At 44.5% G+C, this 16,368-nt stretch overlaps 1 protein-coding gene across 1 annotated transcript in view; it reads left to right on the forward strand.

The window, feature by feature from the left end:
* Nucleotides 1-16,025, forward strand: part of cntn3a.2 (contactin 3a, tandem duplicate 2) — a 33,269-nt gene extending 17,244 nt beyond the window's left edge. The window contains exons 11-23 of the mRNA XM_062460256.1: nucleotides 412-562; nucleotides 917-1,044; nucleotides 3,375-3,544; nucleotides 5,144-5,261; nucleotides 7,063-7,221; nucleotides 7,454-7,603; nucleotides 8,076-8,146; nucleotides 8,858-9,092; nucleotides 9,909-10,018; nucleotides 10,738-10,924; nucleotides 11,197-11,309; nucleotides 11,818-11,983; nucleotides 13,014-16,025. Of these exons, the coding sequence (XP_062316240.1) occupies nucleotides 412-562; nucleotides 917-1,044; nucleotides 3,375-3,544; nucleotides 5,144-5,261; nucleotides 7,063-7,221; nucleotides 7,454-7,603; nucleotides 8,076-8,146; nucleotides 8,858-9,092; nucleotides 9,909-10,018; nucleotides 10,738-10,924; nucleotides 11,197-11,309; nucleotides 11,818-11,983; nucleotides 13,014-13,111 (1,856 nt within the window). The 3' untranslated portion in view covers nucleotides 13,112-16,025. The remainder of the gene's footprint in view (nucleotides 1-411; nucleotides 563-916; nucleotides 1,045-3,374; nucleotides 3,545-5,143; nucleotides 5,262-7,062; nucleotides 7,222-7,453; nucleotides 7,604-8,075; nucleotides 8,147-8,857; nucleotides 9,093-9,908; nucleotides 10,019-10,737; nucleotides 10,925-11,196; nucleotides 11,310-11,817; nucleotides 11,984-13,013) is intronic.
* Nucleotides 16,026-16,368: the final 343 nt, after the last annotated feature.

A 16,368-nucleotide genomic window follows, 5' to 3' on the forward strand; every position in this document is an offset into this window, starting at 1 on the left:
CCTCACACCCCTCTACTGCCCCCCCCTCACCATCTATCCCCTCACCCCCCTCTACTGCCCCCCCCCTCACCATCTATCCCCTCACACCCCTCTACTGCCCCCCCCCTCACCATCTATCCCCTCACACCCCTCTACTGCCCCCCCCCTCACCATCTATTCCCTCACACCCCTCTACTGCCCCCCCCTCACCATCTATCCCCTCACCCCCCTCTACTGCCCCCCCCCTCACCATCTATCCCCTCACACCCCTCTACTGCCCCCCCCCTCACCATCTATTCCCTCACACCCCTCTACTGCCCCCCCCCCTCACCATCTATCCCCTCACCCCCCTCTACTGCCCCCCCCCTCACCATCTATCCCCTCCCCCCTCAACTGTCCACCTTGTTTACTGCCCCCCCCCCCCCCCCCCAGCCTCTCCTCCAGACTTCACAGGGAGCCTCCTCAGAGCACTGCTGAAGGCCAAGGCAGGCAGCACCGTGAGTCTGGAGTGTAAGCCCCAGGCCTACCCCACCGCCAGCATTGTGTGGAAGAAGGGAAACCTGCCCATCCACACCAGTGACAGGTAGAGCTCAGACACACCGGATACAAAACAGACAGTTAGATTCTTCTGGCTGTTCCCATCTCGCTTTAAAGGTTGAACGCTCAATCTGCTCATTTCTATTGTAACAGCTCTATTGTCCCCCAAGTCTGAGATCTGGAAAGATTGAGCCTGCTTTTAGACTCTTTTATGCGCTTTTATACTCCACTGATGTTGAGATCTTAATCCTTTTCTTTATAGTGCTGAGGTCGATGTGACATTCACAACCAAAAACCCACATTCTCTAAAACAATCGGATTAATTGCACGACAGAATTCCTTAGGTTCAGTGAGCAGGGGGGAGTGTGACCTGTCCTGTGTTCCTCTCACCCTGTCACAGGGTCACTCTGTCACCAGACGGAACCCTCAGACTCTCCAACGTCACCAAGTCGGACGCAGGGAGCTACACGTGCTTTGCCAGGAACCGATTTGGAACCTCCAGCACCACCGGCAGACTCCTGGTGACTGGTAAACGACTTGTACCTTGCTTTTACCCATTTTCCCATCTTTACTTCTCCCTGTTTTCCTTCCCATCTTCCTGTCGTACTCTCCTTCCTTCTCTGGCACACCAAGGATTCCCTCCAGGATGAGCCTGTTCCTGTCGAGTCAATAGACTTAAGGACACAACACGAAAGTAGTCCTGGGATTTTTTGTTGTTGTCAGAAACTCTCATTTTAACAAGCTGTCTTCCCTTGCGTTAAGAAGGTGTTTGTCAAGTTAAGCCTGAAACCTTGTTTGTCTTGCTGAAGCAACCATTTGGCTGTACCTTATGAAATTCCCCTTAGTTTAAATAATAAAGATGTATGTGATATGATATTATTGTTTTAGCGATGCAACAGCATCATCGCAATTTCTGCGTTGAGAGACGAATAGCTGTGAAATGGATAGCTTCCAGGTTGTGTATTGAGCTATTTCAAAGTGTTAATTTAACAACAGGGGTTTTCATTGTACTTGTTGAGTTGTTACATGTTCATTTTACATTTTTCAGTTATAGGTCCACTCTCAAGAGGTACATCAACACTCCTAAATTAACACTTGCTGTGAAAGTTGCTGTTAATAAAGGGCTGGATGTTATTGTTCAGGGCTGTGATGGCAATCTTTGAGTTTCTTAAGACTTTGAAGTGTTTTTTTCTCAGGATTAATGCAGCTAGTGTCCATTGTAGCTTGACCTTTGCATTGATTATCACTGGCTTAAGGCCTCAAAGGACACTATTTGCATGTCACTTCTCTCCTGCTTTGATGTCCACGTAAGGTAAACGTGCAGTCTCCTCCCCAATCTCGTCCAACCCCTCTCTTCTTGCCTTGTGATTTATCAAATTTATTTGATACGATTATCTCAACTTTTGAAGCGCAGCAGGCTCAACCAAACAATGTCTGTATCAGTTTTGAATGAGTGCCCTCCTTTTTTGCTCAGCGTGTACGAACGTAACCCATCGCAATGTGAATTGCTGCCTTGCCACCTCCTAAGAATCAATCACCTCCTTGCGTTTTATCTGATTGTGTATTGTAATTGGTCTCCGGATTAGAGGGGCTTACAGGACCTGTGGAGGCTGTGAGTATCACTCCTTACTGGGACAGACCGTCACTGCTGTGCTCCTCAGCGCTTACGCTGAAAAAAAGAATAAGCACATAACAGCGTGTATCGATTTTACATTAAACTGACCTCAGTTTAAGGTCCACTTATGAATGAACAAACAATGTGCGAATGAACGAGAAGTAATTCAGTAAAAGATACAAACAAGTGTTTTTATTAAATTTTTATAATTTCAATTCCAACCTTTACACTTTCTGTTGATATGCTTACTGATGTGTTAAACACATGGAGGTAATTAAAAGTTAACTAAGTAAACGCTTCTGTTTGGCTGCATATTTCTGGCGGTCACAACAGGGCCGTAGCCAGAATAATATTTTTCGGCCTAGAAAAATATGGATAGGCATCTTTTCAGTTTTTCTACTTATTTACTTTGCGATGTGCACCCGGTGCAGAATTTTTCTGAGATATTTTCTTTATTGGGTAGGCCTTAGAACAAATTGGATAGGCCTGGCCTACCCTGGCTCACGATAACCACAGTGTTTTAATGTAACTTGTCACAGCAATAGGGCACAGTTGTGGATGTTGGACTACGTAATTAACAGGTATCACGTGTTCAGTTTCTCAGAATATCTCACCATGTACCTTGGAGGCTGTCATGTGGAATGGAGTCTGTACTGTACAACCTAGAAGACGGCGTTCTGTAGAACCAATAGAACCATGCACGCATTCCATTGTAAGGACTGTTCTGTTCTATTTCCACAGGGTTGTGGTTAATGACCTTGTGAGTTTAGTACCTTGCGACAATGGGGCACGAGGAACTTTGATGAGGATAAGAAAAGACTGTAGGATAAAGATGATATTTACTGTTGCATGAAGAGATATGAGAAGACATGAGACTCTCCAGAGAAGGCTTTAGGCTGATTGTTTCTCTGCTTTGAGTGTTTTCACTTGTCAAACCATCAAACATTCAACAGTGGTTGTATCCGTCCATTTGTGATTACGGCACTCATTCACTCATTCACTCAACCCAGAGAACCACCTGACAGTGTCAACTCCCCTCTTAATAATGTAAGAATAATAATGTATTCATTTAGCAGATTTGTATCCATCTTTTATCCAAATGACTTATAGAGGGGGAGATCAAATGCTATACCACTGAGCTGTAACCATCTCAATCTGAGCCATACCAATCTGAGCCATAACCATCCAAACCCATCTCTACCCCTGAGCTGTACTCACCAGTACACCCCACTGTTGTGTCCAGACCCCACCCGGATCACCCAGGGTCCTGTGGACATGGACATCATGGTGGGAGAGAGTCTGGTGCTTCCCTGTCAAGTGGCCAGCGACCCCGTCCTCGACGTCACCTTTTCCTGGGCCTTCAACGGGCAGCTGATCGCCAAAGGAGACCACCACTTTGAGCTGGTGGGAGGGGTGAGTGACTCTGTCTGGGAGGGGAAGCAGGATGTGGTTTCCGGTTCAGAGCAGTCTGGCTGTCCCCCCTGTGGGGAAGAACAGTTGCCAGTGTCTCCATCCCACTCTCAGCCTGAGCTTCTCTCTTCCTCTTTGACTGGAAAAGATATTCACTCACGTCCAGTACTAGACGAGCTGGAAGCCTGCTAAGTTAGTCTGTTCCCAACCCTTTAAATAATCCTTGTCAAATCAGACATGGCCAGTGTCACTCATTAATTTTACCAGGTAAGGCAGTTTTTTTTCATCGATTAGTCTGGTTAACATTTACATTTAGTCATTTAGCAGACACTCTTATCCAGAGCGACTTACAGTAAGTACAGGGACATTCCCCCCCGAGGCAAGTAGGGTGAAGTGCGTTGCCCAAGGACACAACGTCATTTGGCACAACCGGGAATCGAATCATCAACCTTCTGATTAATAGCCCGACTCCCTAACCGCTCAGCCACCTGACTCCCTGTTGTTTTCATCTCTCCGCTTGCATGTGCAGTCTTTTCAAATGATGGTTTAACTTGATGTTCAGTTATAGGTTAGATGGATGAAACCTGTTCAATCCATTTTGTTTCAAGGGAAAGTGAACAGATGTTAGGTAGCCTCCACCTTTTGTATGTTTCCTCCACAGTGAATCCATTAGTGCTCCTTTCAGACGCTGCGTCTTTGCCATTTGTATAGCTGCTGTTATCATTATTTTCCATCGTCCTTGAACAAGAGGTTTATGTTTTAGAGGGAAAAAATATAATGTCTTCAACAAAATGACCTGAGACTTGATTGAGAACACCCACAAACCCTGTCCCCTCCAAGATTAGACATTCTGCTTGTGTTTGTGCGACTGACGATTTCCTTATCCGAAATGAGATTCACTCTTCACAAATGCTGTAATGTCCCCAGTCCAAAGAGATTATCAACTTAACTTCACAGCTTCAAGGAATTAATTTCCATAATTAAACCAAATCGGCCTGACTGCCTTCCCTTGCCAATTGCCAAGAGAGGGATTTCACCACTAATTTACCATTTGCTGCTAGCAGCCATCTTCAGAGATGAAAATCTACTGGGTCCATTTTCACTTTCTCCTTCTCAACATGGAGAATAGCGGCTACTGACACTTAAGAAGTAAATGGATTTTTGTCTCTCATGTTCTTAAAGGGTTGTGAGGGCTGCGTCCACAGTAATAAGCTAGCAGAGACTTTCAGGGGGGGAAAAAAGCATCCAAATGTTATTAATGGTTCTGCAGTGACCTTCGCCTGTCTCTGTACCAACTTTTCTTGATGTATACCCGATGACATCTTAATGAGGCTTCATCAAACCGCTCATAAGGAGGCGCTCCAGTATCTCACCAGATAAGTGCATGTACCATGTAAGCCCAGTTGCTGCATATCTTCCTCACTCTCTCTCCCTGCCTTTCCTGTCGTCACACTACACATAAAACTGTCCAATAAAGCATGAAAGATGCCCCCCCCCACACCAAAAAAAACATAAAAACAACATTCAGGAGCCCTGCTTAAACTTGTCGACAACCAGTAACCAGGAAGGGATGCTGCTTGAACTTTATGTCTGCCTCATCAGAGACTGTCTGGAGATCTGATGGTGAGGAACATTCAGCTTATCCACGCCGGCAAGTACATCTGTGTGGTCGACACAGACGTTGAGAGCCTGTCAGCGGTGGCCATATTGATTGTGAAAGGTAAGGAAACCACTTCTCTCTCTCTCTCTCCACTCACTAAATCACCACCCCAGTCACAAGCTGTCAGCACACGGGGGAGTGGAGTGGAGCGTCATGTTCCGGAGAGCCCAATAGGGGTCAATACTTGTCTCACTGGGAGTGGCATTTAGAAGTAGACCTACTGAAGAGTTTGGCTAAGGACCTTCTGTCTGCAATATGCTTCGTGACTGCCTCAGGAAAGGGCAAGAGGAAGCACCAAATGAAATGAACGAATAGACAATCCGAGGATGTCTTAATTGTCATTTTCTTCCAGCGTGCGTTGGCATAGCCTGCATGTGTTTCTATGGCGCTTGTGGTGAGTGACAGAGGCTCTCTCCTGTGCTGTGATATGACAGTAGCTTTGGAAGGTGGGAAGGTGTCTTGAAACTAAAATTAGCCAGACGTCCGCCATCCTATCATTTAGCCTTGTGCTGATTCTACGATAAATTCTGTTCCGGTCTGTCTGTGTTAATAATGGACTGTTTTAACACCGCTGAAGATCTTGACAATATCCCCTTGGCTCTGTCAAGAATATATAATTAAGGAGATAAGGAATTGATCCTTGATTGTGTGTTCCATTAATATGTTTTAATGAGGGCAACGTATCAAAGCTTTTTTATCAAGGGCTTCTAATGAGTTTTATAGAGATCGATATCGTGAAATAAAGCTTGTGTTGACATGCTGATGTATTGAGCACATACCTATTGCATTTAGTGCCTGTGGGAACCAACGCCTCCATAGACATTGAATAATACCCAGCCTTCAAGCTGAATACTCAATCAATACACGTTCAAAATGTTTATACCAAATAAAATGGTATTGACTGAACAACTGAGTTGCATTATTACTGCTTATCCATTGGAAGTGTTTTGTTCCCATGTAACATTTTTATTTCTGGTTATTTTCTATAGTATTGATATATATATATATTTTGAATTAGCCCTATTTGTCTTCAAGCCCAATTCTAATGAAGGCCATCGTGAGGTATTTGCTGTGCTACGCTAGTGTCGTTGTGAGGTATTTGCTGTGCTACGCTAGTGTCGTTGTGAGGTATTTGCTGTGCTACGCTAGTGTCGTTGTGAGGTATTTGCTGTGCTACGCTAGTGTCGTTGTGAGGTATTAGCGGTGCTACGCTAGTGTCGTTGTGAGGTATTAGCGGTGCTACGCTAGTGTCGTTGTGAGGTATTAGCGGTGCTACGCTAGTGTTATTGTGGCTCGTAGGTGGTCTTCCTCATTTGTTCTCTGGTGGTCCATTATCTCTGATAACCAGACAGCTTCAGTACAACAGGAAACAGCCGACGAGGTGGAGCAGAAAGATCCCTCTCTCTAATTGGCCGAATAATGAAAATAAATGGGAAAACCCTGGCCTACAGGCCTCTCATTTTTACCTTTTAATTTGCCCCGCATAACGAAGTACTTTCAGACTGTGTTTCATGGATAAATTAAGTAAGGTTGGGTGAAAATTGCTGGCTTAATTCCAGAGGATGAGTGTTAAATTGCCTTGTATTCTTGGGTGTATAATGGGTGTTATTTTGTGTGTGGGCTCTTGTTTGTGTATTTGCATATACCTGTCTGCTTAGGCTGTTGAAACACACGCAAGTTAGATTAACATAAGAAAAAAAGGGTTAGCGTATTAAATTGCCTTCCAGACCCTGTAATGTGTGTCACTTTGTGTGTTTGTGTGTGTATACGGCTGCTCGCTTGCGTGTATGTATGCATATGAGTTTGTGTGTGTGTGTGCGTGGAGGAGGTACCTGACTGTGCTCCCTCCTGCTCCCCCCAGGGCCCCCAGGCCCCCCAGACACAGTGACTGTGGAGGAGGTGACAGACAGCACAGCACAGCTCTCCTGGAGCACTGGCCGAGACAACGGCAGCCCCATCACCACCTACCTCATCCAGGCGAGGACACCTTTCACTGTGGGCTGGCAGAGAGTCAACACAGGTAGCTAATTTACACTACTGGCTGTTGTGTTAAAGAAAGGCAGGCCTTTGGAATCTAAACCTGGAGATCCAGTATTGTAATAAGACAGAGAATTCGAAGAAAACACATCCAATTTGACATGCCTTGAGTGAAAATTATTCCAGACGTTTTCACAAACACACACCCCAGCGATGGTCCACAGGAATTACGGATGTATCTGATGTGACGTGCACCACCCCTGCTGTGTCCCCAGTCCCTGAGGTGATAGAGGGGAGCACCAGGACAGCCACAGTGGTGGATCTGAACGCCTGGGTGGAGTATGAGTTCAGGGTGCTGGCCAGGAACAGTGTTGGGGTTGGAGAACCCAGCCCTTCATCTCTGAAGACAAGGACAGAGGATGCAGGTCAAATGCAAAAAGCAGTTTTAATTTATTTTACTTTTTTACATTTTATAGTACAGCAGATAACCAAGACTGCACAATTCTAACAGAATATCTGTATTTTAACCAGAAACCGTACAACAATAACATCACATCAACTAAACAAATAGGCCTTCTTAACCACTGGTCTCACTAAGAATACCAAGTGTGACTTAGATGTAGTTTTCCCCTTTAATATATTGTTTCCCTTCAACATGAGACCAGGTTCTTTACTAGGCAGCGTTGAGCACATACAGTGTTCAAGTAGTCCCCAACACGCAACCTGACCTGAAAAACTTGAGTTACTTGCTCTTCATCAAAACAACCTTAAATATTCATCTGTGTCAAACTTGAAACACCGTACGCATGATCCAGGTGTTGTCGCCTGTATGCTGAGAAGAAAAAACAAACATGACGTTTTCTTCTTGTTGTTGTTGTTGTTGTCATCGACGTGTAGTTCCTGACTCCGCACCTGCCGACGTTGGGGGGGGGGGCGGCAGTCGATCAGAGCTGGTCGTCACCTGGGAGGTAAGTCATCAGTCTTGTGTTTCCAGTTTCCCATCGAAAGGGCAACTGTCGACATTAGTTGCATATCACTGAACTGAGGGCACTCTTTACGTCATCTTAAATCAGATCTGGTTCGTTTTGGCCCAGCGGCCGTCGTAAATCCCCCGTCTGATACATGCCCCCTCTGCAGCTGTTGTAACTCCTTAGTTTAGGAGTCGACGTGAAGGGCTCTGCAGCGTGGCTCACAAGCAGGACATGGCATCAGACAGATAAATTGGAAACCATGAATAAGGCGTGATAAAAAATGAAGGCCAGCGTTCAGTCAAATCCAATCTGCAGTCCATCTCATTCTACTGCAGGGCTGAGACAGCACTGAACTAAAACGTTGAAATCTCAATGGTAAAAAGAAATGCAAGTTTAATGACTTTGGCAAAAAACATTTAAAAAGTTATTATTCAAACAGTTTAATTTCACAAACTAATCGACTAATGTCCTAATAAAAAGCCTGAAGGACTATATATCATTTATTTTAATCTTCCCAACTGTCGCTCTTGGTCATTGTTGAATTCACTTAGTGAGTTGGCAAATGAAAAACAATTTGCAGGTCAGGAACCCATTTCTTCTGCATGTTGTTGGAGGGAGGGGGGGGGGCTTTTCAGCGCGACGGTTTAGCCGTACGTGAGTGGTTTGTATGTGTTTTAATATCACTATAGTTTTGTGTTTCCCTCCCAGCCCGTCCCCGAAGAATTTCAGAACGGTGAGAGCTTCGGTTACATCATCGCCTTCCGGGCCTTTGGCGAGGTCGTGTGGACGCACGTGGCGACCTCGGCGCCGGGAGCATCACGTTACGTTCACCGCAACGACAGCATAGTGCCGTTCTCCCCGTTCCACGTGAAGGTGGGGGCCTACAACAGCAAGGGCCAGGGGCCCTTCAGTCCAGTGGTCACCATCTACTCTGCAGAGGAAGGTGCGAAATCTCACACACACCCGCACACATCCACACGCACACCCACCCACACCTCCACACATACACCCCCACGCACACTCACACCTACACACACCCGCACACATCCACACGCACACCCACTCACACGCACACACCTCCACACATACACCCCCCCACACACACACACACCTACACACACCCACACCCTCACATATCCACACATGCACACACTCACACCTACCCACACCCTCACATATCCACACACACACTCACACACACCCACACCCGCACACATCCACACGCACACCCACCCACACACACGCACACCCACCCACACACACACACCTCCACACATACACCCTCCCCCCCACACACACACACACATCCACACACGTTAAAACCCGTTCTACTGTTGGCCATATGGCAGTTCTCAGCTACCATATTACATAATGTTGGCTGTTTATCCCACTGTGATGAGGCTGCTGGGAGGAGGATGGGAGGACTATAACACCAAAGCCCTCAGGGACAGCATTCTGCCTCACAGATTCAGATAACACTCTCTGAGCTTCGCACACTCCGTTTGGTTCTCCTCTCCCTTTCAGATTGACAATTCAACTTCTCTTATGTGATCTTGCAATAGTACTGTATGGCCCTGTTTCAGCTGAACAAGAACAAATGCATGTGAAGTTGATTTACTTCTAATCCATCACAGCCAGTGCCACACTAAGGTTGATGAGAACGAGAAAATGTTAGAATGCCAGGCTGGAAATATGTTATTCCAAGTTGTCTTCGCCAGCAGCAACCAGAGGCGACCTCTGCCTCCCTGTCTTCTTTCAGAGCCCAGTTTGGTGCCGGGGGGAGTAGGGGCCCAGAGTGTCTCTGCCTCTGAAATAGAAGTGACCTGGCAGAGTCTCTCCTTCGCCACTGAAAGAGTTCTGGGCTACGAGGTGCGTGTCTCTTCTTTTTGTAGAGGCGAACCGAGAGTGTTTTGGTGAAAACACAAAATTACAAAGCTTTGCAGTCATCCATGGTGCTTGCTGTCATCCATGGTGTACCTCGGAACTCTCTCGGTTCCAAACTCTTTGTATCCATGGAAACGGCTGATTTCATTGGACGACTTGTAACACCGAAATTATAAGGGCCCTCGCTGCGCTACCGAGAAAAAAAAAAAAGAAGCAATTTGGTCCTTTTTTTATGTTGTGTTTTAGAATACAAAAGCAATTTACCCATCCACCCGACTTTTGTAGTTCCTGTCTCTTGTGTCTCGCCACATAAAACTGCTGTTATCAAGGCCTAGGAGGAAGGGAGATAGTGTTAAAAGCTGCAGACAAAATCTTAAACTTGAACTTGAACTCAGAGAAAGTGCATTAAAAACCTTTAAACCATGGCCAGACAGTTTCACCTAGAGGGAATTACAGCTTTTAAAGTATTAGTAATGTTCTGTTCTGAAATACTTTTTTTTTTTATAGACAGATTTTTGAACTGATATGGGAAGTATATAAACAGCATATGTATATATGACAAAGAGGGGAGAGAACAGATGTATTCAAAGGAAAAATGGAGAGAAAGAAAGAGAAAAAGATGGATAACACTATCATTTCGATGCATGTAACTAACACTGTAGCCCACAGACGTATGATCAGGATTGTGCCTTCCTGCCTCCCAGGTAGTGTACTGGGAAGACGACACCAAACCAGAGACCATGGGCAAAGTGAGGGTGCCTAGCAACCAGACCACAGCGACCGTGGGTGGCCTGACAGGAAACAGTCAGTATTTTCTCACCGTCAGCGCGTTCAACACCGCTGGCACTGGCCCCTTCCTCCCTGCCATCAACGCCACCACAAAGAAACCACGTAAGTATCCTGAGGCGGCCAGTCACACTGCCCTCCATTTGAGGAATTAGGGAGGTGGCGGAGCCCACAGTTGCAGTGCAGGGCTCCAATTAGATGTGATGGTTGGACTGTGCCTGGCGAGCCCTTCTGCCTGGCAGCGACAGCATAGCTCCGGTGGGCTCCTCCCAATCTAATCCCAGAGAGGCCATCAATTGTTACACTATTAGGTTTTCGGCGACATGCATTTTTTTTGGCAACGCCGCCAGGAAACTGTAATAAATTCTGTTCAACAGCACCAGGGCAACCGCCGCTGAACGTGGAATGGACTCTGATTGGCTCTCTGCTCATTCTACACTGGGATGCTGTGGTGACTATGGAAACGGAGTCGGAAGCTACTGGCTACAAAGTGAGTTCATGCTAGGCTTAAGATCTTTCCCATTCAGGCTAATGGCTAATTAGTTAGTTCGCTAATGTGTTGTAGGTTCTATTCATCTTCATTTTCATTCATCTTGTTGCTGATCCAACAGAGAGCCCTGGGCCTTCTTTGTTAACACATGTTCTACTTCCACAACATTGTCAAGCTGCTTGACTAATCTAAGAGTTGTCCAGGCACCTAACCTCTCGTCAAATGATGTAACTACGACAAATATCGATATCGGTCCTTGTTATTCCTATAAACTTTTCCACAATGTTTTCACTGTGTTCGCTCTGTCGAAGTGCATCCTCGTGAAAATACTTCCATCCAGCCTTCTACAGTTGCTAGATGGATGTGCTCAGAGCAGCCAGACATGGAACAGAATGTTTAGCTTCAGCTCAAACATCTCACACGGGACCTTCTCCCTGTATGAAAGAACCTCCCATCTCCCATCCCTCGTTTCCGTGGAGATGACAGCGTGTCTCCCTGTCCCGCCCAGGTTTCCTACAGGCGTCTGAAACACCGGGAGGTGAGCTCCCTCACCACCACCAACTCCACAGCGGAGCTGACCCTTCCTGACGATGATGACTACATCGTCCATATCAGGGCGCTCAGCGAGGGAGGGCTGGGCCCTTCCACCGATGCCATCCAGATACACAAGCTGAGTAAGCTGCTCCACAGAATTACATGTGTGCTCTATGTTGAATTACTTTTACACAAAGAACAGGAATATGGCTATAATAAATGCTTATATATATATATATATATATTCTGTGTGTGTGTGTGTGTATGTATGTATGTATGTATGTATGTATGTATGTATGTATGTATGTATATATAGATATATCCTTTTATTATATATAATAAGCATATATATTTAATGTTTGTATGTATATATAAATATATATATATGCCTAATTAACTTTAATGTGGGGTTTCGATCCACTGAGACAATAACCTTAGTCAGGATCAATATTTAGTTAGCCTTGTCCTGTAAATGAAGTCATCTAAGAGGAACTTAAAGGAGGCAAGGTGCCTCGTCCAGCTGGAACTCTAAACCGTCCAGACCCTCAGACGACCTCTGGCTCGGTCGGCTCATATCGTTCTGCAGTATGCAGGGAAATCTGCCTCTGTAAGATAGGTTAACTTCCAACTCCACTCTGCGTTGGCGGGATATCATTTCAGTTCTATGAAACTTCAGTAGCTCTCCCAACTCTTTTGCCTCTTCTAAATGCTAATTTGCCATGTTGACATTCTGCAGTGAGCTGCTGAAAGGGATAGACAGGATGTAATTGTAGACCGGGCCACTCAAATCAAACTTCTGATGCATTTCATCCATTTTCAATGTTGTCAAAGGTATTGAAAGGGAGGGAGAGAGCAGTCTCCTGGAGAGTTTCTATTGGTCACGTGCTGGGTGATGCAATGGATGCAAGTTCGAAAGTGGTCAGAACAGTATTATAGAACTGCACTTGTGTGGTAGAAAAATGAATTTGATTCGGTCACATTCCACAGCTTTTGTCAGCGAACCCCACAAAAAAACTTTCTTCTTATGTTTTTCTTGTGAAATGAGAACAAAAAGCTCTGCTGAAAGAAAATACCACAGGTCAGACTGAGTCAAACATTGCTTCAGCAACTCACAGGTTTTGCCTTTGTTGTTATGAAAGCTCCTGATTTTATTGTGTTTGTCTCATCCAGGTATGAGCGCTCGAGGCTCGCGAGGCTGGAGTTTGAACAGAGCACCTCTCTCTCTGCTCCTCGCCATCGCATTATCAACATGCAGGTCCACGTCATGACGGAATGACTACCGAGTTTCTGTTCCTCAGTTTAGATGCACTGGCCATCTAATCCAAACCCGGGCCAAAACATCCATGTTTATTTTCTCTCTGCCGTTAGCGGTACAATCCCTTCCATTCTGGAGGCAACACAAGAAAAGCATTTATTTCATACGTTTTAGCGGACTAAGAATTTAGGTTGGGGCACACGCACACGGAACGATACAGCACAAGTAAGACAAGTGTTGTGAAGGTTTATGACGAAACTAAATCTCAAGGCTGCGTCTAAACACTTTAGTATATGACTGTCCCAGAAAGTCACAAATGCCTTACTTCCATTCATGTGCCAAACTAGTTTGAGCCCCCTTGTCATTACGTAAATGCTAAGCTAGCTCGACCATACTGTCGTCGGTGTCTTCAGTTCTGCAGTCATAATGCAATGAGAGATTTTACATTATTTCACATGATGCCCATTTGTTATGTTATACGAATGATTTGTGCGTGTTTAGTTTTTTTTAATTTACTTAACTCAGTCAGCTATGGTTGTCCACCCAATGTCAATGTGCCTGAGCCTTTGGGGATGCATATGAGGTTGTTGTAAGGAAAATGACTCCACTGGATGTACAGTTAGAGGAATGCTGCGTCTTGTTACTGCCGCCCATACAGGTCATAATTGTTGTATAATTACGAACTGTCAAAAGATTCCAGAGGCGCCCTGTGTAAGAGGCTCAGATGAGGCTGAGTGCCAGCCATCTTCCTTTTTGTCATTCTGCTGTTGCGCTACAGAGCTGAATGTACCCCCGAGGCTAGAACCACCTTAGCGAGCCACGCAAATCAGAAAAAACTGGTCTGACTCCAGATGGATGGATTTGATTCAGGCTGTATAGAGCATTTCACCACCTACTGTTGTATTAAGGCTGTAAGGACGCAAGCGAACCGTCTGATAGTGTTGTCTCCACCCCACCAGTGTGTGTGTGAGGCGCCCATCTGTGTCACACAGACGTTCTTCTGTGCCAGAGTGCTCAGTGAACATCAACCAGAGCAGGGAGGAGGAGAGGTGAAAAGCTTGCAGTCGTGCCAGTCTCACAACGGCATTCAGCCTGCCAGTTGGTTTTTTTCTTCTTTTCTTTCTTCTTCAGCCAGGTAATTCCCCCAACCCACAGTGTAAATTGGTCCCAGATTCAATCATCCTTTTCTACACTATTGTTTTTCTTTTTTTCCTTCATCTCGTGCCTCACTTGTGTGTTCCAACAAAGCCTCAATGCTCAGGTTTTCAAGTTCTCCTTCGATGGTCTCACGATAGAGAGAAGATATACTACAACTATGGCAGTACACGATCCGGCGGTCTTGTTCATGCCCCCGAATTGACAAATGGGAAATCTGAAATGTGCCATGATTTAGCAGTCATTACAACATCTTAATAAATGAGAGTGTAGCCTGGGGGAGTCTAGGGGTGAGATACAAGAGTTGTGGTTCTAATGACAGCGACCGAAGACAGATCTATCAGGGTCTAGGTGGAGCTAATTTAGGATGTTTCCAAAAGGATGGGAAAAGGGAGATTTGTAGTTTGTGTGTGTGTGTGTTACTTCCTAATGGCGGCGTACTAACTTACCCTAGTGTGTCATAGTGGACTGTCTCTTTGAGAACCATTCAGCTATTTTGAAGAAAAAAAGAAGAAAACCATTTATTGTACCCGTCATGGTTCAAGGCTTCGGATGCCAGAAGCGTTGGGGACGTTATTGTATTTATTTTGAAATAGAATAATAACAACTTCAGGTCACCTCGCAAGGGCGGGGTCCTGCTCCAACTCAGGCATGGTTCAAAACAGCATTTATTTTCTTTCAAATTCAGTAGGTGCACTTGATTTGTATGGCCCTGGGACTTTTCATCAGTTTGGGGGAAAACGCTTCAGTTGTATACATGAGTTCTAAAAACCAAGCAGTTGCAGAGAGCTTTGTTGGGATAAAGTTTGAGTTACAGCCCCAGTGATGACAGCAGTATTGGTAGAAATGCGCTTTTTGTTAATATGCTTGTTAACGTGGCTTTTTGTGTGATTTCATCTGTACCAACACATCCTCTTAACATAGAATGTCATTGAAAACCAACAAATGTTTACAAAGAGAAATCTCTAGAACTAAGTTTTAAAATGATCTGTTTCTAAAGATACGCAGACAATGAATTTTGTGTTGTTTTTTTATGCAGAAAGTTCATCTCCATCATTGTTTTGTAACGTATTAGTATCAGTACTGTGGAGATGTTCAGTTTGGGATTCTTTAATGTTTAATTATAGGTCATGTATTAGTTGGTTTTGACACTTCTGTACAAAGGCCAAGTGTTGCTTTGGATAAATTGGAGAACAAAAGTCATGTTTTATTCAAAAGATGATTTAAAATTGGTCACTGTTACCTGTGATTTATAATTTACTAGGACACGGACCCAATGTTTTCAATGCGAGTCAAAACCATGACAGAAGCAGATTTGATTGGATCACAATATGTATTGTTAATGGAATCCTCAGTCAACCATTGAAATCAAAGGATACACTCTCAGAAGCTGCCACTATGGCTGTCAAAGAAGCATATTTGATATACAGTATCTTCAAATATATATCATAAGTCAACCAATTTTGTTGAGAACTTGGCTAAGTGCATTATTAAACAAACGATTCAAAGGCCGACTGAGATAATAGACATGCTGTAAATGTGATCATTTTACAAAACAAGGTTTCAACTGTCAGATGACTTAATGTTTGACTTCAGTATTAAAACTGATCTCCATGAGATTGTATCAAGAGTTTTCACGTTGAAAAGACATTGGCGGATCTTGTATACTGAAGCTGTGCATGTACAATATTGTTTGGTGTATTTGTGTTTTCTAAATCTGAAAGGTAATAAAATTATTCACTGAGGATATTTTTTTCTCTTTGATGTTTGGATTTTGTCTTCTTCTTTGATCCTATTCTCTGCAGCTCCATTAACACATTTTACAGCAGAGTGGCTGTCTGCTTTGACCTGATGAGTCACCATAAAAAGGGTATTGATGCCATTGTAAACTTTTAATGGGTTTCATACACTAGTACTGATGACTTTGAACACAGGGAGCTAAAACTAACTAAACATGCATGTTTACTAAAACATGACAGGAAATGTTACAGTAATAACAGAAACCAGATGAGATAGGTTAAATTAGTGATTGAATCCTAATGGACAAGTGTGTTTATAGTTTACTACAATTACAACATAGATTTACTGTTGGTTATAGAGGTGTGGCTTATTTTA

This window comes from Osmerus eperlanus, chromosome 4 (assembly GCF_963692335.1).
Source record: "Osmerus eperlanus chromosome 4, fOsmEpe2.1, whole genome shotgun sequence".
Classification (NCBI taxonomy): domain Eukaryota; kingdom Metazoa; phylum Chordata; class Actinopteri; order Osmeriformes; family Osmeridae; genus Osmerus; species Osmerus eperlanus.